Below are 27,366 nucleotides of genomic sequence, written 5' to 3' on the forward strand. Positions count from 1 at the left end.
CTGGGGGACTTGGTCCCGAGCCCTGTCACCCTTGGCTTCCGCCTAGGTGAGGCGTCTATGGAGGGGCTCTTGGCCCAGCTGTGTGGCACGGACGCGGCGCGGCCGCTCCCGCTGTGGGAAGGGGACACCACGGGACACTGCTTCACCCAACTGGTGCTCAGCGTCCTTCCCCACGTGCTCCTCGCTGTCCTCAGTGCTTGCCACTTGGGCACCCCAAGGTGAGACTGCAACGAGACACCTCTCTCACATCTCTCCCGGATGTCACTGGGATTGCGAGGTCTCTGTAGTAGGGCAGAATAAAAGCTGACTGTTCGCACTTAGTTGAGCAAGCCACCGCAGTTTTGAGAGTGTTTAATGACCCAAGGCGTTTAAATATATAGGGCAGCACCTGGCACATCCTTAAAGTCGCCAACGCATCTCTCTTGCAGAGTTTTAAATGTCGAACAGAACTGCCATGAATTGGAGGCAAACTTAGATAAACATTTAAAAAGACTCGACCAGTCTTACCATACCGGACCCCCTGTGGGGACCACGCGGAGACGGAAAATCAATGCAAAACGCATGAGGAAATTTTTATTAAAAATCTAGCATGCTAGGGACGCGGGACGCTCTGCATATAAAGAGCGAGCGGTCCCCGTAGCGGACCTTTAATACAGTCTCCAGGGCAGACACCATTAGGCACAATGTGATTGGCAGAACAGTGATACTTCTAAACAGATTGGTCGCTAGGGAATTGAGGTAAGTGGCCAACAGTCGGGTCAATCCTTTGGAATGTGTCCTCACCCCTAGGTCAGTCTCTTCCTCCCTCTTATGGTCTGAGGAATGCAACCCAGCCCCTGACCCTTTTAAAGTTTCTGAGTTAACTCAGTTTAAGCTTAAAAAAAAAAAAAAAACAAAAAAAAAAGATGTTTGATTAGGGCCAGTGGCTCACCACTTCCATCCACCAAGCCCTCTTATCCCTAGGCTAAAAGCCGAAGCAGACAATCTTTGCTGAAGGGACGCTGTAAGGAGAAGAGGAAAATAAGTCAAAACCTTAGAACTAACTTGGTTTTGTGCTGTAAGGTGTTGGTGCTGCACTCGCCTTGATTTCATATCTAGTTCTTGGATGGCCAAGTTAATCCTGTCTCTTTTGCAGAATGAAGCAAAGCATAGAAGAGGTTAGCACACATACTTACAGCAAGTCTGCTCAGGCCAGGCATGTGAAGCACTCCTTTAATCCCAGCTCTTGGGAGGCAGAGGCAGGTGGATATCTGTGAGTCTGCCTTGTAGACTGAGTCCAAGGCCAGCCTCGTCTACATAGTGAGTTCCAGGTCAGGCAGGGCTATTTAAAGAGTGCCCGTCTCAAAACAAACAAACAAAAAAACTAGGCAAAGTGGCAGTGCATATAGTCTAAGCTGTTCTGGAGGCTGAGACAGAAGGATCTCAGCTTGAACCACACACGAGTGAGAACAAAAGGAACTAAAGTATTTAGTTTACAATTAAACATTGTTAGCATGGCAAAAATCATAACAGACTCAGATGGGTTGTTTTGTGTTGTTGAGATGGGGTGTCATTCTGTATGCCTGCTTCTGCCTTCTGAGTACTGGGATTAAAGGAGTTGGCCTCCAGCCTCACCCTTTGCTCTTTTGATGGATTGGTTGATTGATTTTGCCTGAATGTTTGACTGTGCACCACTTGGGTGCAGTGCCTGAGGAGGCTAGAAGGGAGGGCATCAGATCTCCTGGAACTGGAGTTTCAGACAGCCATGAGCCACCTATGGTTGCTGGAAACTGTACCCTTGGTCCTCTGTGAGAGCAGCCAGTGCTCTTAACTGCTCAGCTGTCTCTCTAGCCCCAATTTCATTCTTTTTAAAAAGTGCTGTAAGAGTTTTATGCATAAGAATGTTCACCTGCACGGATTCACATGGGCCACATACATGTCTGCTAAAAGATGGCATTGGGTGCCCTGGAACTAGTGTCACAGAGGGTTGTGAGCTGTCATGTGGGTGCTCGGAATGGAACTCAGATCCTCTGCAAAGCATGTCTACCTGCCCAGTTTTCTTTTATATGGAGATGCATTCTGATGTTCACTGCTATAACTGTTTTCACTTTGATTTTTTTTTTTAAAGACAAAGCTTTGCTATATAGCCTTGGCTGGCCTGAAACTCTTTATGTAGACCAGGCTGACCCCCAACCCATAAAGATCTTTTCATCTCCACCCTACCTGGCCCTGGGATTACAAGCATGTACCATCATGGCTGACCCTGTGATTCTCTTTGAGGGGAGAAGGGTGTTGAGATGAGGTATTAAATAGCCCAATTTTGGCTTAAGCTTATGGTCCTCCTGACCCACCTCCCAAGTGCTGATGTTACAGGTGTACTCCACCATACCCAGCCTACATTTGAAATATTCGAGGTCCCCCCTCCCCAGGATCTTACTATGTAGCCCTGGCTGGCCTAGAACTTGCTAAGTACACCAGGCTGACCTTGAACTCCCAGAGTTCAAACTGACCACCTGCTTCTGCCTCCCTAGTGCTATGATTAAAGGTGTGCACCTCCTAGCTGTTTCCATTGTTCAAGTGTATTGTGTGGTACGTTTTGTGTGTTTTGTGTGTATGTGTGTTTCTGAGTGAGCACACACATGTGTGCTCCCGTGCACACACAAATGCCTATGGAGTCCAGAAGAGGATAAAGGATCTTCTGGAGCTGAAGTTGTAGGCAGTTGTGAGCTGCCAGGAACCGATCTCAGGTTCTTGAGAGGAGCAACAGGTGTTCTTGACTACTGAGACGTCTCCAACCCCTGTATTTGATTGTTTTTTCCAGACAGGGTTTCTCTGTATAACCCTGGCTGTCCTGGAACTCACTCTGCAGACCAGGCTGGCCTCAAACTCAGAAATCTGCCTGCCTCTGCCTCCCAAGTGCTGGGATTAAAGGCATGTGCCACCACTGCCTGGCTTTGTTTTTTATTCTTAATGTAAACCTTTTTGTGTTGTTGTAGTTGTTTATGAAAAACATTTTTGATGTTAAGAGGATATAGGCAGAACTGAAAGAAGTTTCTCTTGAGCTGGGTGGTCACACAATGATGCACACTGCTTCTTACAGTTAGGGAAAAGACAGGAGTAGAATATTCTGAGACCTTGTAAACATAGGCTCTCCTGTTAGAGGACAAGAACTGCAGATAAGCAGATAAGCCCCCAGGAGGCTTCAGATGACTTTCAAATACTTTCTTGTGGACCCTTTTTATAAAAAGTATTTATCTTTGTGTAAAATGCGTAGGTTTTTCTTAATTGGGATCTTCATGGTACATACAACCTTAACTCAGACTTGTTTGTACCTGTGGCAAAAGAATGGGTCACAAAATCTGTGGGCAAGTTAGAAAATGGATTGGGCAATCTAGGAAGACTTCCTGGAAGGAGAGGCTTTGGGGTCCAGGGTAAAGTAGGGCTGGAGTGCCATGTGCAGACCAGAAAGCGAATTTACCTCCTCTAGCTTGTTGAGGCAATGGGCGTGTCTGAGTCCTGTGTCAGCCACAATGTCTTCTTTTCTTCTCTCTTCCCCAGGACCGCCAATAACACTCCACCTCTCAATCCTGGCTGGCGCCTCCGCCTCACAGCTTCCTTCCTTCTCTCCATCTTCCCGCTGCTAGACCTCCTTCCAGTTGTTTTGCCTCCAGGGTCACGCCCAGGGCCCATATGGCTAGAGGTGCTGGCTGGGTGTGTGACAACTGTGGCCTGGTTCACCCACAGCCTGGCCCTGTGGGCATTGGTTCATTCCCCTCGCAGCCGTTCCCGTGGCCCCTTGGCCTTGGCTCTGGCGGCCTTTTTACCAACCCCAGCCCTGGTACTGACTCTGCTGTGGCATTGCCAGCGAGGTACTTTTCTGCCCCCACTCCTCCCAGGACCCCTGGGCCGCGCATGTCTTCTCATTCTGCAGCTAGCGGCAGTCTTGGCCTATGGGTTGGGCTGGGCAGCCCCTGGGGGACCACGAGAGCCCTGCACTCATGACCTCTTCCTGTCCTCTGAGAGTCAAGAAACAGAGGTAGCCGAAGATGGAGAGAGTTGGCTGTCACGCTTTTCCTATGCCTGGCTGGCGCCCTTGCTCACTCGTGGACTCCGAGGAGAGCTGCGGCAGCCCCGGGACACTTGCCGCCTCCCCCGCAGGCTGCATCCTGCCTATCTGGCCCGAGCCTTCCAAGCACACTGGAAGGAGGGGGCCCAGCTGTGGAGGGCCCTGTATGGGGCCTTTGGATGTCGCTACCTGGCCCTTGGACTATTGAAGTTGGTGGGGACCATGCTGGGATTCTCTGGGCCTCTGCTGCTCTCCCTCCTGGTGGGCTTCCTGGAGGAAGGGCAAGAGCCCCTAAGCCACGGCCTGCTCTATGTCCTGGGATTGGCCAGTGGGACTGTGATGAGTGCTGTGCTACAGAATCAGTATGGGTATGAGATACGCAAAGTGACGCTTCAGGCACGGGTGGCTGTCCTGAGCCTCCTCTATCGCAAGGCCTTGAGGCTTGGGCCCAGCCGCCCTCCAACTGGGGAGGTCCTGAACCTACTAGGCACAGACTCTGAGAGGCTGCTTAACTTTGCGGGCAGCTTCCATGAGGCCTGGGGCCTGCCTCTGCAGCTGGCCATCACCCTCTACCTGCTCTACCAGCAAGTGGGCACGGCCTTCCTGGCCGGGCTGGTCCTGGCACTGCTGCTGGTACCTGTCAACAAAGTGATTGCCACCCGAATCATGACCAGCAACCAGGAGATGCTCCGGCACAAGGATGCTCGGGTGAAGGTGAGGGGCTTTTGGGGTCCTTCAGCCGGATGGGGGTCCCGGCCAGCAGCAGGCAGAGGAGTGTGAGCCATGCCTCAGCTCCACGCCACTCTTCTGTCCCCGTCTCCAGCTCATGACAGAGCTGCTGAGTGGCATTCGAGTCATCAAGTTCTTCAGGTGGGAGCAGGCTCTGGGGGACCGCGTGAAGGCTCACCGGACTCAGGAGCTGGGACGACTCCGCGTCGTCAAATACCTGGATGCAGTCTGTGTGTACCTCTGGGCTGCGCTGCCGGTGGTCATCTTTGTCGCCATCTTCATCACCTATGTCCTCATGGGCCACCAGCTCACTGCCACCAAGGTGAGAGCTGTGATGAAACACCATACCCAAAGCAAGCGGGAGGGAAAGGGTTGGTTTCACTCACTGTTCTATATAACATTCATCATCCAAAGCGATGAGAGCAGAAACTCAGTCAGGGCAGGAACCTGGAGGCAGGAGCTGATGCAGAGGTTTGGAGGGCTGCTGCTTATTGACGTACTCATGTCCTGCTTTCTTATAGAACCCAGGACTACATTCCCGGGGTGGCCCCACCCACAGTGGGCTGGGCCCTCTTCCATGAATCAGTAATGAGAAAATACCCTATGGTCTTGCCTACAACCTGATCTTATGGAGACATTTTCTCAGTTCAGCTTTCTCTTCTCGAAGACTCTAGCTTGTGTCAAATTGACATAAAACCAGCCAGCACAGCGGGAGAGAATGGGCCAGGACTGTTATGGGGTAGAAGTGTGGGCTCAGGACTTTAGTGTTAGCTGGGGGTAGGGGAAAGAAAGAGGACCTCTGGCTACCTTGTCTTTTCCCAGCTAAGAGAGTGTTCTCTGAAGGATTTCTTTAATTATCTTGGATATATAGCTTTGTATGTTTGTAAAGGAATTTCTTTCTTCCTCTCCCTTTATCTTCAACTTCCATTCAGGCCCAGACTTGGGATTAAGTCCTTTTATGGAAAAGTGCTTTTTCTTTCTTTTTTAAGACAAGGTCTCCCTGAGTAACCCTGGCTGCCAGTCTAACTGGGGTTGGGCTGATAAAGAGGTCTTTAGGGTGGGGGATCCACTATCTACTATTGCGTCTGGCTAGGGCTAGTGACCTTTGTTCTCACTCAGAGATTATTAGGAAGTCTCAGAGCGGCCTAGCTGTGTGCTTAACAAGAGACGCTTGGGAGTTTCTATGTAGCTCCGCATCAGAACCAGTGTTTACCAAGTATGAAGTGCTGGGTCTGTCTCCAGCATTAAGACCAGCAGCCAGCATTCCCTAAGGGGCACTTACAATTGCTAGGACTCGTAGAGTGGCCGCCTCTACCATTTCTAACACAGGGCACCCCAGCCAGCCCCTCAGGTTGGCTGCCTGCCTGTTTTTGCCTCTATAGACCCATCACAGGGGTAACCCCAGAGCAAGACTCGGGGTTATGCCCCTCCTTCACCCCACTTAGGTGTTTACAGCACTGGCACTTGTACGCATGCTCATTCTTCCTCTCAACAACTTCCCCTGGGTGATCAATGGGCTCTTGGAATCCAAAGTATCCCTGGACCGGATCCAGCGTTTCCTTGATCTTCCAAGCTACAGCCCTGAGGCCTACTACAGCCCCGGTAAGGAAGGCTGGAGGGAAGAATGCAGTAAGGATGGGAATGTAATCTTTTTTGTTGTTTTAAGACTTGTTTTATGTATATGTGTGTGCACCTGAGTGTGTGTATGTGCACCACGTGTGTGCAGATGCTCATGGAGGCCAGAGAGGGCATTGGATCCCTTAGAATTAAAGTTAAAAAGTATGAGCAAACCTGTAATCCCAGCATGCTGGGAGGCAGAGGCAGGCAGATTTCTGAGTTCGAGGCAAGCCTGGTCTACAGAATGAGTTCCAGGACAGCCAGGGCTATACAGAGAAACCCTGTCTCGAAAAAACCAAAGTCCAAAAAAAAAAAAAAAAAAAAAAGGGTGAGCCTTATGATGTGGAGTCTGGGAGCAAATCTGGGGACCTCTGGAAGAGCGCTCATAGCCACGGATCATCACTCCAGCCTAGCCTGCTGGACACTATGCATGGATGTTTCCAGAGAAGTCAGGGACAAAGTTGACATAACAGACTCGGGCTGAATCAGCTCTGGGCGGGTAGATAAGGGACAGGTGACTTGGTGACATGCTACTGCTAGGCCCTTGGGATCCCAGCAGATGAGTGGTAGGTGAGGGGCAAAGGGTGAGTGGCGCCTTCCCTGCTCAGATCCCCCCACAGAGCCCTCCACAGCACTGCAGCTGCACGAAGCCCTCTTCTCCTGGGACCCAATTGGAGCAAGCCAGAAGACCTTCATCAGTCACCTCCATGTGAAGAAGGTCTGTGGGACAGACACCCTGGGAGAGTTCCCAGATAAGCAGGGTGCCCAGATCCATACACAAGGATGCAGCTCTGCCGGGTGGGGGTGGGGCTCGGTGTGCGGGTTCCCGTCTGAGAAGAGATGACCCCTTATGTGTGCTTGCTGCTCCTCCTCACCGCCTTCCACTGTTCACACCTCTCTAGGCGCTCACACCCACCTGTCCCACAGGTGCCGTCTGATTCCCCCTGCAATGTCCCTTTCCAGCTGAAGGGTCAGAACAGAGCCCAGGGCTTGTCCACCATCTTTTGAGGCTGGGAAACTGGGAGACCGGGGCAGCAGCCCCTCCCGGCTTTCACTAGCAGCGTAGGTGGTCCCCCGTTTAGTCATGTGGCTTCTGACATGGCATATGTAGTCAGAGAACTCAGTGGGAACATGCCGACCAGGCTGGTGACCTTTCTTCGCCCTGGTTTTAAATCTTGACTCTCCTGACCTCTGTCCAACCCTTTGCCCCGCATCTCAACCCACAGCTCTCCAGCGATGGCTGAATCGCCTCTACCACATTTGGCTCATGTTTCTGGCTTTTGTTGGACGTTTTGTCTTTATTCTTAGTTTGGGCAAGACAAGGCTAGAATTCTTCAAAGGAATTTTACTAATGTGTTGGGGGTTTTATATAAATAGATAGATAGGAGTCATAGAAACCCACTGGAGCTAGCCTAAGCAAACAAGACCGTGCAGTAAGAATACATAGATGAATCAGAGTCCAGAGCAAGAACACAGGTCTGAGCCAGGCCTCAACTTGTGGCACCCTCGGCCTTCCTCTCTGAGTGCTTGCCTCGTGCTGTCTGCGGGCTCTGCACGGAGCAGGAGTGAGGTTGCATCGGTCTTCCAGCTTGCAGGCTTTAGCCACCAAGGACGAAGCTGCCCGAGATCTGATCCCTTAGTGCCAGGGAGATCATAGACCTGCCTGTTGCTTACTTGCGGGCAGGTCAGCCCTGGCACAGTGCTGGCATCATGGACAAAGCTAGCAAGATCCCTGAGCATTAAGTTTTCTTCTCGAGGCAGGGAATCGCTCTGTGGATGTCCATAGCAACTAAGAATAAAGGAAGAACAGAATGCTTTGCATTGCAGATCTCAGGAAAGGGCGTTCTGCAGAGTGCTGCCTTTTACCCACTGTGCTGGGAAATGTCACCCAGCCCAGTGCCCCCAGACACAGGAATCCCTCTTCCCAATCCTGCCTCAATGCACCTCAGGAGTTCCTAGACACTCTTCTTCTCTCTGGCAGGTCTGTCTTCCTCACAGGCCGTGTGCAGTTGAGAATAAAGCTCACAGCTGTCCTGGAGTAGATACAGGCAGGCACTGGGGTGGGGAGACATCTTTCTCTGAAGACCTAACTGAGGCTCAGAGAAGCATCGGTTGGGGCTGCCCTTCCTCTCCAATCAGGCGGTGCTAACTGTGTGGCTTCCTTGCAGGGTATGCTGGTGGGCATTGTGGGGAAGGTGGGCTGTGGGAAGAGTTCGCTGCTGGCCGCCATCACCGGGGAGCTCCACAGGTAATGAATGTTCAATGTGCCCCAGACTCTGGTTTCACCCCTTAGTAGCCATTAATGGGTTCCTGCTGGGTGTGAGAATGCACTGGGTAAGTGGCCGGGGGAGGGGGGCAACACATGTACCGAAAAGGGTGAAATTCAGCCCTTTCTAGGGAGCTTTCAGTCTGGAGATGGGGAGAGAGACGAAGTAAATCTGACTAGGGTGGAGCTTGATTAGTAGAGCACTTGCCCGACGTGAGCCCCAGCCTTGGGTTCGGTCCTTAGTGTAAAACTGGCCTCAGTGCTGTAAGTCTGTCCCCTTGGCACTCGGAGACAGAGGAAGGGAGAGCATAAGCAGAGAAGCCATCCATGCCAGCACAGCGAATTCAACGCCAGCCTGGGATACATGAGATACTGTGTCAGAGAAGATGAAGCTAGCTAAATAAACGGAGCGGGGGAGATCAGCGCTGTTCGAGAGCAGCGGTTCTCAGCCTTCCCAGTGCTGCGGCCCTTTAATACAGGTCCTCGTGCGTGCTGACCCCATTTATAAAATCATTCTTATTGCTCCTTCATTCCTGTAATTTTGTTGTGCATCGTAATGTAAATATCTGTGGTTTCTGACGGTCTTAGGCAACCGCTGTGAAAGATGTTTGACTCCAAAAGGGTTGCGACCCACAGGTTGAGAACCAATACACTGGTAGGGTCATAGAGTTAGAACAAGAAGAAAACTCAAGTCTGCTGTCAGCTGTCCTTCCTGGAAGTGTGGCTACCTAGGGAAGAGGCCCAGAGACAGTGAAGAATTAGGGAGGCCATGTTCTCAGGTGAGGATAAGCCACCCCTGAGTTCTACAATGTGTCTATGGGACAGCTGCTGGGCTGGAACCAAAGAGCTGCTTCCTCCAGCCATAGTGAGCAGCTAGGATCCCCTCACCTTAGAGGCCGTCAGCCACATCTGAGGATGCTTCTGAGAGACCGAGCCTGGACATGGAAGGGCCCAGCCAGGAGCTAGTCCCCATGCTGCCTTGACTCTGCAGGCTCTGTGGGTGGGTGGCAGTGTCAGACCTGTCCAAAGGCTTCGGACTGGCCACCCAGGAGCCCTGGATCCAGTGTGCCACCATCCGAGACAACATCCTCTTTGGGAAGACATTTGATGCCCAGCTGTACAGGGAGGTGCTGGAGGCCTGCGCCCTCAATGATGATCTCAGCGTGAGTACCTGGCGTGGCGCCCTCACCGCCCGCTTCCCTGTATGTCCCTAACGCTCCAGACTCCACTTGCTTCTCCAGAAAGGGCTTCTACACAGGTGTCACTCACCTAGGGCAAGCAGTCAGCCCTTGGGCCTCCTAGAGTGTTCAGGTGCTTGGTCCCACTTCCCTCTAAGGCTCACAGGAGGATGGGGAGGTGTTACTCACAGCAGCTAGAAGAGCCCTGAGGCCTCTAACCCTGCCTAACTAGGAAGATTCAGAAGAGTCAAGGTCTTGTTTAGAATCCTTGAGAAAGCTGTCAGGCCCATTAAATTGCCCCATACACACAAGCCAGGTACTGAAAGCATGGGAGACAAACCAGCTTTGTCCTGTGGATTCTCAGTCAACCCCCATGTCTATGCTAGGACCCTATGTCTACGCTAGGACCCCATGTCTGCACTAGGACCCCATGTCTGCGCTAGGACCCCATGTCTGCACTAGGACCCCATGTCTGCGCTAGGACCCCATGTCTACGCTAGGACCCCATGTCTGCGCTAGGACCCCATGTCTAGGCTAGGACCCCATGTCTGCACTAGGACCCCATGTCTGCACTAGGACCCCATGTCTGCGCTAGGACCCCATGTCTGCACTAGGACCCCATGTCTGCGCTAGGACCCCATGTCTACGCTAGGACCCCATGTCTGCGCTAGGACCCCATGTCTAGGCTAGGACCCCATGTCTGCGCTAGGACCCCATGTCTACACTAGGACCCCATGTCTACGCTAGGACCCCATGTCTGCGCTAGGACCCCATGTCTATACTAGGATCCCATGTCTACACTAGGATCCCATTTCTACACTAGGACCCCATGTCTGCGCTAGGACCCCATGTTTACGCTAGGACCCCATGTCTACACTAGGACCCCATGTCTACGCTAGGACCCCATGTCTGCACTAGGACCCCATGTCTATGCTAGGACCCCATGTCTACGCTAGGACCCCATGTCTATGCTAGGACCCCATGTCTACACTAGGACCCCATGTCTGTGCTAGGATCCCATGTCTATGCTAGGACCCCATGTCTGTGCTAGGACCCCATGTCTGCGCTAGGACCCCATGTCTATACTAGGATCCCATTTCTACACTAGGACCCCATGTCTGCACTAGGACCCCATGTCTGCGCTAGGACCTCATGTTTACGCTAGGACCCCATGTCTACGCTAGGACCCCATGTCTGCGCTAGGACCCCATGTCTACGCTAGGACCCCATGTCTACGCTAGGACCCCATGTTTACTTTAGGATCCCATGTCTACACTAGGAACCCATGTCTACTCTAGGATCCCATGTCTACACTAGGACCCCATGTTTACGCTAGGACCCCATGTCTGCACTAGGACCCCATGTCTATGCTAGGACCCCATGTCTACGCTAGGACCCCATGTCTATGCTAGGACCCCATGTCTACACTAGGACCCCATGTCTGTGCTAGGATCCCATGTCTATGCTAGGACCCCATGTCTGTGCTAGGACCCCATGTCTGCGCTAGGACCCCATGTCTATACTAAGATCCCATTTCTACACTAGGACCCCATGTCTGCACTAGGACCCCATGTCTGCGCTAGGACCTCATGTTTACGCTAGGACCCCATGTCTACGCTAGGACCCCATGTCTGCGCTAGGACCCCATGTCTACGCTAGGACCCCATGTCTACACTAGGACCCCATGTTTACTTTAGGATCCCATGTCTACACTAGGAACCCATGTCTACTCTAGGATCCCATGTCTACACTAGGACCCCATGTTTACGCTAGGAACCCATGTCTATGCTAGGACCCCATGTCTGCGCTAGGACCCCATGTCTACGCTAGGACCCCATGTTTACTTTAGGATCCCATGTCTACACTAGGACCCCATGTTTATTTAGGATCCCATGTCTACACTAGGACCCCATGTTTACTTTAGGATCCCATGTCTACACTAGGACCCCATGTTTACGCTAGGAACCCATGTCTACTCTAGGACCCCATGTCTACACTAGGAACCCATGTCTACTCTAGGATCCCATGTCTACACTAGGACCCCATGTTTACGCTAGGAACCCATGTCTACTCTAGGACCCCATGTCTACACTAGGAACCCATGTCTACTCTAGGATCCCATGTCTACACTAGGACCTCATGTTTACGCTAGGAACCCATGTCTACTCTAGGACCCCATGTCTACACTAGGAACCCATGTCTACTCTAAGATCCCATGTCTACTCTAGGACCCCATGTTTACTCTAGGACTATGGTTACCATTGACCTACCCAGGTAAATATGAAGCTTGCTGGGGCAGAAGGGCATTTGATTTTGATCAAGGGGCATCTTGTGTCCCTTTATCATTTACTTCACATCCCATAGACAAGGTAGTTCACCTACCTATGCTCTGGTCCCATCTGTTAAGAGCAAATAATGCAAATTTATGAGATCCTCCTGGCTTCAAATGAGATGATTCCTGTGCCTTAGTTGCTTTCCTACTGCTGTGATAAACACCATGGCCAAGGCAGCTTATGGAAGAAGAGTTTATTGGGGGTTGTCTGTAGCCATTGTGGCAGGAAGCACGGCAGCAAGCAGACAGGCATATGGTGGAGCAGTAGCTGGAAGCTCGCATCTTGAGGCAATAGTCACAAAGCAAAGAGAGCTGACAGAGAAGAACAAAGACTGCAGTGACACACCTCCTCCACCAGGCCACACCTCCTAACCTTCCTAAACAGTTCTACTAACTGAGGACCACATATTCAGACTAACAAGACCATGGGCCATTCTAGTTTAAACTGCCACAGCCTAGAAGGCATTGATTGTTCAGTAGCTGCCGGGGATTGGAATCCGGGCTGAGAGCCTCTGAATCACCTGTCCCAGACTGAAATACAGTCTCAAGCTTATGAAGCCTTTTGAGCTCCACATTATCTTTTCCTACAAACGAACAGGAGACAGGATGTGGGGAGTTTGCTAACCACTGGGTGTCTGTTCCTTCAGATTCTGCCTGCTGGAGACCAGACAGAGGTTGGAGAGAAGGGTGTGACCCTCAGTGGGGGACAGAGGGCCCGGATTGCACTTGCCCGCGCTGTCTACCAGGTGAGTTAAAGGGGCAAGGGGGCAGGTGTTGGTAGGCTGGTAGGTCGGGGAAGTGCTCCAGGGCTGGGGGGCTTGCTGAGTAAGGGCTAGGAATATTTCCCTCGGGTTTAGTTGCTCCCTCCACCACGTTCCCAGTTATTGGCCACCCCACCCCATTTTCAGGTTCAAGGCTAAAATAAAGGTCTGGGGCACTGGGGCCCAGCAAAGCATCAGACCCAGGTCTGACTTCACACTCGTGGGTAGGAAGTCCACCTTCACATCTCATCTTCCTCCTGCCACTGTAGAGCTGTTTGCACCTGTCTTTTTCTGGTTGCCCTGACACCTGGGTCTAGGAGAGCCTACGAGCAGAGCCAGAGGACTGGGGTCAGGGTGCCTGCTGTCCCTTCTGTCTAGGAGAAAACACTCTACCTCCTTGATGACCCTCTGGCTGCTGTGGACGCAGATGTGGCCAACCACCTGTTACACAGGTGCATCCTGGGAGTGCTGAGCCACACCACCCGGCTGCTGTGCACCCACCGCACTGAGTACCTGGAGAGGGCTGACGTGGTACTGTTGATGGAGGCCGGGCACCTGGTCAGGACAGGTAATGCAGTGGGGAAAACACTTGCCCTGGTGCGATAGAAGGACAGAGTGTCACGTGCAGTGCTAGCAGCTCCTGCCACCCCTCCTCGTGGTCTGAGTGCCGCTCTCAGCTCTTCCTGCCCCTGCAGGGTCAGCATGAGGAAGCGGGAGGTGCCGGGACAAGGGAGTGTGTGGCAGTGAGCCTGAGCTCGTAGAACCTCAAGAGCAGGCATGTGGCCTCCCAGAAGTGAGCAGTGGCCTGCAGGAACAATCTTCTGGTAAAGAAAAGAGCCACAAAGCCCTGATGGATTATTATCCAGAGGGGCGTGGCCACCTACAGAGCTCTCAACGGAGCTACAGGAAACCATGAGGCCCAGTCAGAAGGTCAGGAATTGAGTTAGAACTTGAGAACAGGCTCCTGTAGTAGTGACAGATGATACCGTGCAGGTGGTGGTGGGTCTCCGCTGTGGCTCTCCTCAGAACTTCTGCTGGTTAGACTCATAGCTATGGGCCTAACGAGTCCACTCGGCTGGCCAGGGAGGACGGCCAGAGAGGGGAAGGTGGGATTACACACACGTTTACAAAGGCATGATGTAGACCCTTAACACCTCCTCCTCTGTTACTGTCCAGGGCCTCCCTCTGAGATCCTGCCGTTGGTACAAGCTGTCCCCACACCCCGGGCTGAGAAGGAACAAGTAACTGACTCAGGTATGGCCCAAAGGTGGGAGACAGGGTCTTATTATACATCCCAGGCTGCCTTGAACTTACTCAGTAGCCCAGGCTGGCCTCAAACACAGAGTCTTACTAAGCACTGACAGGTGTGCCACCACACACGGAAAGTTTGTTGTTTCTTTGGGTTTAGTTTCCCTCAAAGTCCTAGGAGTCAAAGCCAGGGCCTTGCGGGTGCACATCAAAGGCTGCGCTGTGGGGCCCACACCAACCAGTCTTGCTTTTCTCTGGCACACAATGGAAATGAGTTTTAAAGCCTGCCTGCTCCTGTAAAGCACTCATATTTCACATGTAATCCCTCTGAGGCCTTCCTGACTCTCCCAGGCCAGTCCCTGTCTGTACTCGAGCTAGAGAGAACCACCAAGGAGCTGGAGGTGGAGCAGAACACATCCGGCCGCCTCGTGCAGGAGGAAAGCAAAAGGGAGGGCGCCGTGGCCCTGCATGTCTACCGAGCATACTGGAGGGCCATGGGCCATGGCCTGGCCGCCGCCATCCTCATCTCCCTGCTTCTCATGCAAGGTGAGGTGTCCCCGGAAGTCCTTCCTACCCACCCGCAGCGAGTCCGCAGCCACGCCACGGCGTCCAGGTGCTCATGACCACAGTCACCCTGTGGGATCCCCACAAAACTCCGAACCTTCCCAAGCAGAGACAACAGCTGGGACAAAAGGATACCCCAAGTTTGAGGATTCCGGGGGGGGGGGTCAATTAGATATCATAGTCTACCACAGTCCTGATTTTAATTTTAAAAAATCACTCGTTTTTTGTGTGTTTTGCCTGCATGTGTGTCTGTGTACTATTTGTGTGCTATGTGTGTACTCTGTATACCTGCATGTATGTCTGTGTACTATGTGTGTGCTATGTATGCCTGCATGTATATCTGTGTACTATGTGTGTGCTATGTGTGTACTATGTATGCCTGCATGTATGTCTGTGTACTATGTATATACTATGTGTGTACTATGTATGCCTGCATGTATGTCTGTGCACTATGTGTGTATTATGTGTGTACTATGTATGCCTGCATGTATGTCTGTGTACTATGTGTATGCTATGTGTGTACTATGTATGCCTGCATGTATGTCTGTGCACTATGTGTGTATTATGTATGCCTGCATGTATGTCTGTGCATTATGTGTGTACTATGTATGCCTGCATGTATGTCTGTGTACTATTATGTACTATGTGTGTACTATGTATGCCTGCATGTATGTCTGTGTACTATTATGTACTATGTGTGTACTATGTATGCCTGTATGTATGCCTGTGCACTATGTGTGTACTATGTATGCTTGCATGTATGTCTGTGTACTATGTGTGTACTATGTGTATACTGTATATGCCTGCATGTATGTCTGTGCACTATGTGTGTACCACATATGCCTGCATGTATGTCTGTGCACTATGTGTATACTATGTGTGTACTATGTATGCCTGCATGTATGTCTGTGCACTATGTGTGTACTATGTATGCCTGCATGTATGTCTGTATACTGTGTGTACTATGTGTGTACTATGTATGCCTGCATGTATGTCTATGTACTATTATGTACTATGTGTGTACTATGTATGCCTATATGTATGTCTGTGCACTATGTGTGTACTATGTATGCCTGCATGTATGTGTACTATTATGTACTATGTGTATACTATTATGCCTGTATGTATGTCTGTGCACTATGTGTGTACTATGTATGCCTGCATGTATGTCTGTGTACTATGTGTGTACTATGTGTATACTATATATGCCTGCATGTATGTTTGTGCACTATGTGTGTACTACATATGCCTGCATGTATGTCTGTGCACTATGTGTATACTATGTGTGTACTATGTGTGTACTATGTATGCCTGCATGTATGTCTGTGCACTATGTGTGTACTGCATATGCCTGCATGTATGTCTGTGCACTATGTGTATACTATGTGTGTACTATGTGTGTACTATGTATGCCTGCATGTATGTCTGTGTGCTATGTGTGTACTATGTGTGTACTATGTATGCCTACATGTATGTCTGTGCACTATGTGTGTACTATGTGTGTACTATGTATGCCTGCATGTATGTCTGTGCACTATGTGTGTACTATGTGTGTACTATGTATGCCTGCATGTATGTCTGTGCACTATGTGTGTACTATGTGTGTACTGTGTATGCCTGCATGTATGTCTGTGTGCTATGTGTGTGCTTGGTGCACATAGTTCAAAGAAGACATCGGGTTCTTTGGGACTGGAGTTACAGATGGTCGCGAACAGTCATGTGGGTATTGAGAATTGAACCTGGGACCTCTGCAAGAGCAGCATATGCCCTGTCTGCTAAGCCATCTCTCCAGCACAATCATCTTTTTATAAAATATATTGTTATGGGTTTGTTTTTGTTTTGAGACAAGGTTTTACTGTACATCTTAGGCTGGTTTCATTAGACCGAATTTGAAGTCCCCCAGCCTCAGTTTCTGAATGTGGAAATTATAGGTGTGCACCACCACAAATTGGTTTCCATGGTTACCTTTTTCATCTGTCAACCAGGCAAGTTCCATTCTACAAGACTGATCACATGGTCCACAGAGCTGAGGAGTGATAGGTCTGGGGACATGTGTAGTAGGAAGGACGGAGGTTTGTGGTATGATGCCGAGGCGCAGGGCAGAGTGCAGAGGAGGGAAGGCTCAGCAGAGGGCTGAGAATGTGGGGATATGGGTAGAGCCAAGCAGATGAGTCTCTGCATCCTGTCCATTTCCATCTCCATCCAGCCACACGCAATGGTGCTGATTGGTGGCTCGCTCACTGGCTGTCCCAGCTGAAGGCAGGCAGAAATGGCTCCAAGGAGGATCCAGCTTCCTCCAGCCCAGGCTCCACAGGACTCTTCTCCCCACGGCTGCTCCTCTTCTCCCCTGGAAGCTCCTAGTGAGTGACTGAGGAGGCTGGGAGCAGGCCTGGTGCTCTCCAGTAGCTTCTGGGGGCGGGGTGGTGGGCGCACAGCGGTGGGATGTGTGCATATTAGAGGGTGGGAAAAGGTGGGCCTAGAGAACAGAGGGGCGCCCCAGAGGCCCTTCCTTGGGCTACCTGCAGTCTCCTCCCCACTGCTCAGCATCCCACTGTACAAAGCTGCTCCCAACGGCTCCTCAGACGTTCACTTCTACCTCACCGTGTACACAACCATTGCTGGGCTCAACTCCCTCTGCACTCTCCTCCGGTCTGTGCTCTTTGCAGCCGGTGCCCTGCAAGCAGCTGCCAGCCTACACCACCGCCTGCTGCATCGACTCCTCACGGTGAGGGTGGGTGGGTGCAGGATAGCCCAGCTTGTCTGCCTCCGGAGTATTGCCTGCATTCCACGGTCCCAGGCAGCACACTAGGTCCTCACAGACGAGGCTGCGTGGAGTACTCTCAGACCTGGAGCTCCGGAGCCAAGAGTGCCTGGGTTTGCATCTAATGGTTTAAGCCTGTAGCTTGTCATCTAGAAACAGGGCAAGTAAGAGAAAATTCCTTAGAGTTCCATCTTGAACTTGAGGTACTAAGGCTCGACTTTGTAAGAACTGTTTTCTCCTAGTGTTCTCTATTTCCTTTCATGTCTTACCGTTCCCATCTCCCTTTCCTTCCTTGATAAGCAACCTTACTATGGGTATTTAATCTGTCAATTAATACTAAGGGTTCTGTTATCTTTTTGTTTTTTGCAGAATGCCTGTTTTATGTGCTTAAATGTTTTAAATTTTTTTCTTGTGCATGCATTATTGTTTTTTAAAGATTTATTTATTATATGTAAGTACACTGTAGCTATCTTTAGACACACCAGAAGAGGCCATCAGATCACATTACAGATCCCATTACAGATGGTGGTTGTGAGCCACCATGTGGTTGCTGGGATTTGAACTCAGGACCTCTGGAAGAGCAGTCAGTGCTCTTAACTGCTGAGTCATCTCTCTAGCCCCATATTATTGTTTTTGAGGCAGGATATCATTATGCAGCTCTGGATATCCTGGTACTCACTGTGTAGACCAAGCTGGCCTTGAACTCACAGAGATCCACCTGCCTGCCTCTGCCTCTGAGTGCTGCTACACCTGACTTTGTGCATGTATTTTTAATCCTAATTGTTGACAATTTTTATTTAGAACTATTTCAAAGATCCACTCTTGGCAGGCATGGTGGTGCACACCTATAAGCCTAGCCCTTGGAAGGCTGAGGCAGGAATCTCTTATGTTTGAGGCTAGCCTGGGCTACATAGTGAGCTCAAAGACAGCTTGTAAGACCTTGCCTTAAAAAAAGGTAAACTTAAGATGCACTGCTGTTGTATATTCTATCCTTTGCTTTCTCATATGTATGTTGAGTTGACTGATGCAGAGTTGGTTGATACATGGAAAGTGTTTAGGGTAATGCCCGCACCTGCTAAGCACTCAGTTAATTGTTATTTAATTTATTCATTAGCAGCTGGCTCTATCTCCAACACTCAGTCCTCCTGCCTCTGCCTCCTGAGTAGTGGGAATATAGGTGTGTATCACCACACTCAGGCTCCTTTAGCAATTATTACTCCCACGCTCTTTATTAGTCCGTGATAATCTCACACTAACCCTGCAAGGTACCCTCACCCCATTTTACAGGCAAGGGAACTGACGCTCTGAGCATCGAGATGGCCTTGCCAAGTCTAGATCTGTGAAAGACCCATCCCTGTTTGGATCTCCCTGCTGCCGCCAGGGAATGGTCACCCACTATTCTTCTCCTCTCCGCCATGAGCCACAGAGGAGACCCTGGGCTGTGAGGGAACTAAGTTCACCTAAGTGTGCCTTCCGAGTCACTCGACTTAGTCCACTGCCTCACCTAGGACTGTTTCCACAGTAAATGCAGATGAAGGCATGGACAGGGAAGATGGAGAACATGCTGCTGTATTTGAGGCTCTACTCCAACAGTAGTCCGAGCAGCAAGCCCTTGGTCGCACAGCCCAGCCTAGCCCAGCACAGCACAGCCTAGCCCAGCACAGCACAGCACAGCACAGCACAGCACAGCACAGCACAGCCCAGCCCAGCCCAGCACAGCCCAGCCCAGCACAGCACAGCCCAGCACAGCACAGCACAGCACAGCACAGCACAGCACAGCACAGCACAGCCCACTTCACAGCCCGGTGAGGCCGAGTCCTACTGTTGTCCTTACTTTCTGCTTTTTTGTTTTGTTTTGTTTTTTGTTTTTTGTTTTTTGGATTTGGTTTTTTGAGACAGGGTTTCTCTGTATAGTCCTGGCTGTCCTGGAACTCACTCTGTAGACCAGGATGGCCTCAAACTCAGAAATCCGCCTGCCTCTGCCTCCCAGAGTGCTGGGATTACAGGCGTGCGCCACCACTGCTGCTTATTTTTTAAGACAAGGCCTCACCATGTAACTCTGGCTGTCCAGGAACTTGCTATATAGACCAGGCTGGCCTTGAACTCCCAGAAATCTCCTTGCCTCTGCCTCCCAAATGCTGGGATTAAAGGCAGGTGCCACCGGGCTGGAGAGATGGCTTAGTGGGTAAAAGCACCTACTGCTCTTCCGAAGGTCCTGAGTTCAAATCCCAGCACCCACATGGTGGCTCACAGCCGTCTGTAAAGAGATCTGATGCCCTCTTCTGGTATCTGAAGACAGCTACAGTGTACGTACATATAATAAATAATAAATCTTTAAAAAAAAAAAAAAAGGCAGGTGCCACCACCAAGCCCAACTGTCCCCACACTTCTCTAAGTGGAGTGAGCATGGATTTCTTACAGAAAAGTAAGCACTCCCCGGAGTAGAAAGATCCTGTCTTTCTGCTCTATGACAAGGATCAGGGATCTTGGCGAGAGAAGCAAGCGCCTTGCCTGCAGCTCACACTTCCCAAGACGCAGGCCCGGGGTTCAAGACCTGACTCCACCTGAGCTTCCTCTTGGTTTTGGTTTGATCTGTGGTCTTGAGGTTGGGTTTCTTGTTGCCATGACAATGACCTTGAACTAATTTTCCCACCTCCCCCCGCCCCCCATGCTGGGATTCTGCACCTGTGCCTACACCGCCAGGGCCAGAATCTGAGTCCTTTGACAGGGCAGAGCTGAACTCCAGCTGCAGATAGTTTCCCTCCAGACATCTAAGTCTCACTTGCTGCCTGAATTGTCCATCTTGTGGAGAAAGATTAGCTCTCTGCTCTTAAAGAAGCAGCAAGCATGCCTACCCAGAGGGTAGTGAAAGTTTAGCAGGTCTTGTAGGGTTGCCCCTGGCCTGAGGAACTCGGGTTTTTTCCACCTTGAGATAGTTGTCTCCAAGTTCTACCAATTCCTTGGTCGCCCAGCTTTGGGATACATTATTCCTTTTCCTACTGCAGGCCATCTTTCGGACCTTGCCCCACCCCCACCTGTCTGCCAGCTCTTACTTCAGCCCGTGACCCTGCCCCCCTGCCCAACCACCTCCCTTCTCCAGGCACCGGTGACTTTCTATGACTCCACACCTTCTGGCCGGGTCCTGAACCGCTTCTCCTCAGACGTAGCCTGTGTAGATGACAGCCTGCCTTTCCTCCTCAACATCCTGCTGTCCAATTCCATGGGCCTGCTGGGCCTCCTCGCTGTCCTCGGGTCTGGTCTGCCCTGGCTGCTGCTCCTGCTGCCGCCTCTGAGCTTCATCTACTACAGCGTGCAGAGCCTCTACAGAGCTTCCTTCCGGGAGCTGCGGCGCCTGGGCAGCCTCACCCTGTCTCCGCTCTACTCCCACCTGGCCGACACCCTGGCAGGCCTGCCTGTGCTCCGGGCTGCGGGGGCCACTCACAGGTACATCCCCAGCCAGAGTCTGGGGCGGGATGGGGGCGAGGGGATGGGGAGCGTACAAAATGGGGGTTACAAGTAAAGGAGTCCAGTCTCCTTGGGGAGACGAGGAGGACACTCAGGAGATGTGCAAACCGGAAGGAAGGAAGGTGGGTCAGGTGGGTCAGGCGGGTGTGTGGGTCAGCTTCCCGGAAGGATGTGTGTCACAGGGAGGGGTGAGACCCACTCCACGGTGCACTGGCCTGCCTTCCTTCCTGGCCTCCAGGTTTGAGGAGGAGAACCAACGACTCTTGGAGCTGAACCAGAGGTGTCAGTTTGCCTCCTACGCCACAATGCAGTGGTTGGACATCCGACTGCAGCTCATGGGGGCGGCGGTGGTCAGCGCCATTGCGGGCATTGCCCTGGTGCAGCACCAGCAGGGCCTGGCCAACCCAGGTGCCGACCTGGGACCCATCACCCTTACTTTAGGAGCAAGTCATCCCATATCCTTGTTCCAGACCCCCTTGCATGTCTCCTAACCCCGTCCCCACCCCGCCATGACCTCCTACCCAGGGGTCCCTGTGAGGATGCATCATCAGTACCATCATCACCCTCATTTTAGTGCTAAGAAAGCCACAGGCAGTGGATCTGGGACTAGACCCAGACCTGTGACGTCATCCTTCCCTTGCTCCTGTCCATAGCCCTTCTACTCGGCCACCATCCCACCTTAGCCATCTGCCTGCCAGCCCTCATGACCTCCCTCTCCAGGCCTACTCCAGCTGGCCTGCCCCAGCCCTGGCCCGGCTCCCATCGTAGGCCCGCTCCTCCGCCCTTGAACACGCACAGGCCAAAGCTGGGATTCTCCCCAACACGCTTCTCAGGATCCAGGGTCCCCTAGCAGCTGGTACTCCTCTCCGCAGAGCTGGTGGGCCTCGTGCTTTCTTATGCCTTGTCTTTGACGAGCCTGCTCTCGGGCATGGTGAGCAGCTTCACACAGACGGAAGCTATGATGGTGAGCGTTGAGCGACTGGAGGAGTATTCCTGCGACATTCCCCAGGAGCCCCAGGGCCAGCCACTGCAGGTGCGTCTGTTCTGCCGCCCTGGGCCAGGGCTGCCAGCCATGGCGTCCTTCAACCCTCCCAGTCCTTTCCCTTTGGCCCCGACCGTCTTTTCCACATCCCTGAGCTTCTTCATTTGACTGCTGCTATTCTTCACTGTGCCCCCCCCCACACCGTGTCCTTTACCATCACCCCACCCCCCACGCCCCGCCTTTGCCCTCACGCCAGCCATTCCCCACTTCTCTCCTTCCATCAGTCCAACCCCGTTCTCACCACCGTTTCTCCGTCACCCCTTTCCCATAGTCGCCCCACCAGCCCGTCAGCTGGCTGACCCGGGGAAGTGTGGAGTTCCAGGACGTGGTGTTGGTGTACCGGCCAGGGCTGCCAAATGCCCTAGACGGGGTGACCTTCCGTGTGGAGCCCGGGGAGAAGCTGGGCATTGTGGGCCGCACAGGCTCCGGCAAGTCTTCCCTGTTTCTGGTGCTCTTCCGGCTGCTGGAGCCCAGTGCAGGGCGAGTGCTCCTGGACGGTGTGGACACCAGTCAGCTGGAGCTGGCTGAGCTCAGGTCTGGGGCTCAGAGACTTGGGAGGAGGGAGGAGGGCAGTCGTCTAGGACAAGGTGAGGCAGCCAGGGCCAATGGCAGACAAGGAGGAGGAGGCAGACAGGTGAGGACAGGTAAACTGTGGCCACCGTCCCAGCTGATGCTCACTGGATCTTCCATGCCCCAGGTTAGACCCTTTCCTGCTCAGATACTAGCCATTGCCTACTGAATCAGAGCCTCCTGGGAACTGTATCCCCAGATGCCATGAGCCCCAGGCCCCAGGCTCAGCAGGCAGCACATGGGTCAGTTGTACTTGGCCAAGAGGAATCTCATCTGAGCGATCTCCCCACCCATTGCAGTTTACCTTACTATCACTTTCTCAGTCCCACTTGGCTGCCCCGCCCTGCCTTTTCCACCCTCCGTCCAAGGCTGCCATGGTCTGACCTCACAGCTCCTTGGCCTCCTCCACCCTGGCCCAGCTGCAGTGGCTGGCCATGGGGCTCCTGGGGATGTCACAGGAATACTCCTCCAGCTGCTCCTCTACCCCATTCCCACACTCCTCATTCCCTGCCTCGACACTGCTGTCTCTGGGGTCAGTACCATAGTTCAGCCATTTGTTCTCTGGCTTTGAACGCCCCTTCCGGCCAGGGTCTAGGCCTTTCATCTCTCTGGTGCTCCCCACTGTACCTTGCTGTCCTAGGTATGGGGCTGACTCACTGAGGATTTAGTAGATTTAGAAGCAGAAGATTCTCATCCCTGGATCTCGGCCAGGCCGAGTAGGTAAACTTGGACCACAGGAAGATGGATGCATCTCCAGCCTGACCCAAATGTCCTTGCTCCCCAGATCCCAGCTGGCCGTCATCCCCCAGGACCCTTTCTTGTTCAGTGGGACTGTTCGGGAAAACCTGGACCCTCAGGGCGTACACGAGGACAGGGCCCTGTGGCAAGCCTTAGAACAGTGTCACCTGAGTGAAGTGGCCGTCGCCATGGGTAAGTCCTGACACGCAGGAAGAGCAGGCAGGAAGCAAAGAATGGCCACTGGCAAAGCAGGTGCTCTGCTTACAGGTGGCCTGGATGGAGAGCTGGGTGAAAGAGGCCGGAACCTGTCCCTAGGACAGAGACAGCTGCTGTGTCTGGCAAGGGCTCTCCTTACAGATGCTAAAGTAAGATGGGAGGAATAGACCTGCAGGAGGCAGGAATGTGTGGAGGGAGGAGGGGGCAGAGCGGAGGGTGGGGAGGGTCGGGAGGTTACAGTCTCCACTCTCGCTTCCCCTCCCTGCTGCATACTGTCCAGATCTTGTGCATTGACGAGGCCACGGCAAGTGTGGACCAGAAGACAGACCAGCTGCTCCAGCAAACCATCTGTAAACGCTTTGCCAACAAGACAGTGCTGACCATCGCCCACAGGTGTGAGAATCTTCAGGGACAGTAGAGACATAGACCTCTGACCCTTGTAAGGGCCCCCAGAGGGAGATCAGACCCCCAGAGACAGGCTCGGCTAGGCAGGGGATTACAGCCCTCATATGGAGGGACACCGTGGTTCTTCTCATAGCACAGACCCAGGGAGTCAAACCTGTGCGGGGCAGACCTGTGCAGTCTGGAGGGATCTGGAGGGAGGATCTGGAAGCAGATGAGGTCAGCTTTCTTTTTTAGGGCTTTGTACTCCATCCTCACCGACAGCCCTCTCCCACACAGGCTCAACACGATCCTAAACTCTGACCGGGTGCTGGTGCTCCAGGCCGGGAGGGTGGTGGAGCTGGACTCCCCCTCAGCCCTGCGCAGCCAGCCCCACTCAGTGTTCCAGCAGCTCCTGCAGAGCAGCCAGCTGGGAGCCCAGTCCCTTCCTGCAGGATGCTGAGCCTCCCACTGGGACGTATGCTGCTCCCCACCGGGCTGCTGGTTTACGGTCTCCTCCTCTGTGCGCTCTACCTTTCCTCCACCTCCTCAGAGGGGACACAGCACCCTGGCTTCCTCATGAAAACCACTCCTCGCTGGGTCGAAGGCTGAGGCTTCCTCAGAACCAGCCCATGTGGGCCTTTTTGCCTAGAATTCTGGGCCAGTTTTCCTTCCATAGAAGCCCACTTGCATTTTCATAAATTTATTTGATAAAATTCCTATTTTACATTCTGTGTTTTAAAAAAATAATATTTCTGGTATGAGACTGAAATCCCCTGGATGAGGACACCAAAGCTGAGGGTTGGTGACAGTCTGAGGTGGGAAGGTGAGGGCAGCTGCTAAAGAGCCCCCTCCATCACAGCGCTGTGGTCTTACCAGGCTCAGGGGGCAGGTCTGGTGACAGGGGGAGTCCTGCTGGCAGCATGCTGACCTGACACTCCTGGTCCTGCCTAGCCGGGGCATAGTGTGGAGCTGGGTACCCACAGGGTCCAGCGGGGCATATGCCTCGGCGCCACGCCCTCAGGGTCAACATCACAGTGGCCAGGACCAGAGCGGCAGTGAGGGACCCAAACACCACCAGGGCGACCAGGCTGGACTCACCAAGCCCAGCCTCTTGCCGCCTCACCACCTCCTTCACTGAGATCCTTAGCAGGCCGGCCCCTGCACTGTGAGGGGCTGGCCCCGTAGCAGGCACAAGCACAGCTGAGGTGGGCGTTTGTGGGGCGCCCACTGTGGCAGGGTCTGGAGCAGGTAGGACAAGCTCACAAGTCTTGCCACCGTAGCCACTGGGGCACAGGCAGTCAAAGTCATGGACACGGTCCCTGCAGCGGGCTCCTCTCTGGCACGGGCGGCTGGCACAGTCATCCAGGTTGATGGTGCAGAAGCGTCCAGTGAAGCCCTCAGGACAGAGGCAGGAAAAGCGGTTTATGCCGTCAATACACGTGGCGCCGTTGGCGCAAGGCCGCATCAGGCAGTCATCCACATTGACCTCACAGTGGGCACCCATGAATCCTGCCAAGCAGCGGCATGTGAAGTTGAGGGCAAAGCCCTGGTTGTCCTGGCACTGCCCTCCATTCCGGCACGGGGAGCTGGGGCGGGAATGGGAGAGGGCGTTGGTATCAATGTGCTGACCGGTGTCCTGGCCACTCACTGACTCTCTGTCTTTGTCTCTCTCTCTCTCTGTCTCTGTGTCTCTGTCTCTCTGTTTCTGTCTCTCTCTCTCTCTGAGTTTCAAATAACCTTATTTTAAAAATGAGAATAAAAATAGCCAAATCGTGTGGGTTCAATGAGAGAACCCGATGTCAAGCAGTGTGCACGCGGCCTGGGCCCAACTCAGGGCTCAGAGCAGAGCTGCCCGTCATCCCCACACACTCTCGGGCTTCTAGCGGAAGTGGGGCAAGTCCAGCCCTGCGGCCGTTTCATAATCCGCACAGGAAGAGCAACTAGCTCTTAAGGCTGCATGTCTGCTTTTGTATGAAAGCAAGGGAGTCCTTGGTGCCTGCCCTCCCACGTCACCCTCCTCCACCAAAACACCATTTGCAGAGAAGAAATAGCTCGGGCACACTGCCACGGAGGTTTTTATCCTGAGGTGTCCCTGTGTGGGTCTGCTCTCAGTCCTCCACTCTACTGACAGTCCTGCCTCTTTCCTTGGCACCAGATTCTGGTCTAGCCTCCCCAGGGCCCAGCACTTACCCTGCTTGCTCACAAGGTCCAGCCTTGCGCTCACAGCCGCGTCCGTGGAAGCCTGGCGGGCACACACAGTGGTACTCACCGCCCCCGTCATACACACACTGGCCCCCATTCTGGCAGGGTGACTGTGAGGTACAGATGTGCTCATCTGGAAAGGGGGTAAGAAGATGCCCTCGTGCTTGGTCCCCAGGACCTGTGTGGTCCAGCTCCAAAGCTCTGTGAAGGTGGCTCATCCACCAGGCCTACCCCTGGCCAGGGGCTGGGGCGAGTATGCTGACACAGGGTTCTGGAACCCCTGCTCTTGGCTCTGGTAGTCTGGGCCGAGCTGACTCTTAACAAGTTATGGCTCTTCTGTGGACCATAGTTCTGTCATGTTTAAAATGGGTACAATTTGGGGTTGAAGAGATGTCACAGCAGTTAAGAGCACTAGCTACTTTTCCTAAGTTCAATTCCCAGTACCCACATGGCAGCTCACAATCTGATACCCTCTTCTGGTCTGCAGGCCTACATGCAGACAAAGCACCTATATACATAAAAAATAAATAAATCTGAAAAAATGCATACAATTTTTAGTAGCCACCTTTCTGACATCTCCGTTCAGACACCAAGGAAGGGTCAGATAAGAAAGATATGTGAGGATTTGAGCATGCACAGCAGGTGCTCTGTAAATAGAAAGTGTTGATAGACGTTCTAGAACGCATGGGCTCTCTGGCCAATAGTACATCCATCCTACCTTTGTCACAGAACTTCCCTGCCCAGCCACTGTGGCAGATGCACTGCCAGGGCTGGTGGCAGGTCCCGTGCTGGCAGCCAGGCATTCTCACACAGCGTTCACAGTGTAGTCCCTCCCAGCCTGGGTCACACCTGGTGGAGAAAGCACAGGATCGGTGTGTGTGTGTGTGTGTGTGTGTGTGTGTGAGAGAGAGAGAGAGAGAGAGAGAGAGAGAGAGAGAGAGAGAGAGAGAGAGAATGAATCAGAGCTTCTAGAAACTGGTAGGATATACAACAGCCCTCAAGGAAAAGCAGATCTACCTCAGGTAGGTGCAGGGCTGGGCAGACGGACACTTAAGCAATCAGACAGACCACAGCCTTCAAGTTTAACATCTGCATTTTGTCTAGCCTTTCATAGTCTGTTTTCTCACCCGAACAGAAAAAAATGCCTCCCTTGAAGAGTATTCTTAAATAAAACAATGTCTGTAAAGCTTCTGGTGCCATCCCTGGAGTGTCTGGTTAGGCACATTTGAAAGAGTGAGTGACCTTCTA

General features: G+C 52.6%; 2 protein-coding genes across 2 annotated transcripts in view; one reads left to right on the forward strand and one right to left on the reverse strand.

The window, feature by feature from the left end:
- Abcc10 (ATP binding cassette subfamily C member 10) lies at window positions 1–24,642 on the forward strand. The gene is made up of 21 exons (XM_052192502.1): window positions 1–218; window positions 3,538–4,759; window positions 4,869–5,096; window positions 6,220–6,376; window positions 7,000–7,109; window positions 8,560–8,639; window positions 9,649–9,820; window positions 12,815–12,913; window positions 13,307–13,496; window positions 14,105–14,182; window positions 14,528–14,722; window positions 16,947–17,100; window positions 17,285–17,465; window positions 20,602–20,945; window positions 21,205–21,374; window positions 21,839–21,999; window positions 22,280–22,542; window positions 23,363–23,508; window positions 23,584–23,681; window positions 23,813–23,925; window positions 24,214–24,642. Exons 1-21 carry the CDS (start codon window positions 58–60, stop codon window positions 24,374–24,376), a joined length of 4,485 nt encoding a protein of 1,494 aa, XP_052048462.1. The 5' UTR covers window positions 1–57; the 3' UTR covers window positions 24,377–24,642.
- The window catches only part of Dlk2 (delta like non-canonical Notch ligand 2), a 4,699-nt gene continuing 1,948 nt past the window's right edge, over window positions 24,616–27,366 (reverse strand). Inside the window, exons 4-6 of the mRNA XM_052192503.1 lie at window positions 26,837–26,967; window positions 26,107–26,251; window positions 24,616–25,502 (exon numbers count right to left, since the gene is read on the reverse strand). Coding sequence (XP_052048463.1) covers window positions 24,770–25,502; window positions 26,107–26,251; window positions 26,837–26,967 — 1,009 coding nt within the window. The 3' untranslated portion in view covers window positions 24,616–24,769. The remainder of the gene's footprint in view (window positions 25,503–26,106; window positions 26,252–26,836; window positions 26,968–27,366) is intronic.

This window comes from Apodemus sylvaticus, chromosome 9 (assembly GCF_947179515.1).
Source record: "Apodemus sylvaticus chromosome 9, mApoSyl1.1, whole genome shotgun sequence".
NCBI classification, from domain to species: domain Eukaryota; kingdom Metazoa; phylum Chordata; class Mammalia; order Rodentia; family Muridae; genus Apodemus; species Apodemus sylvaticus.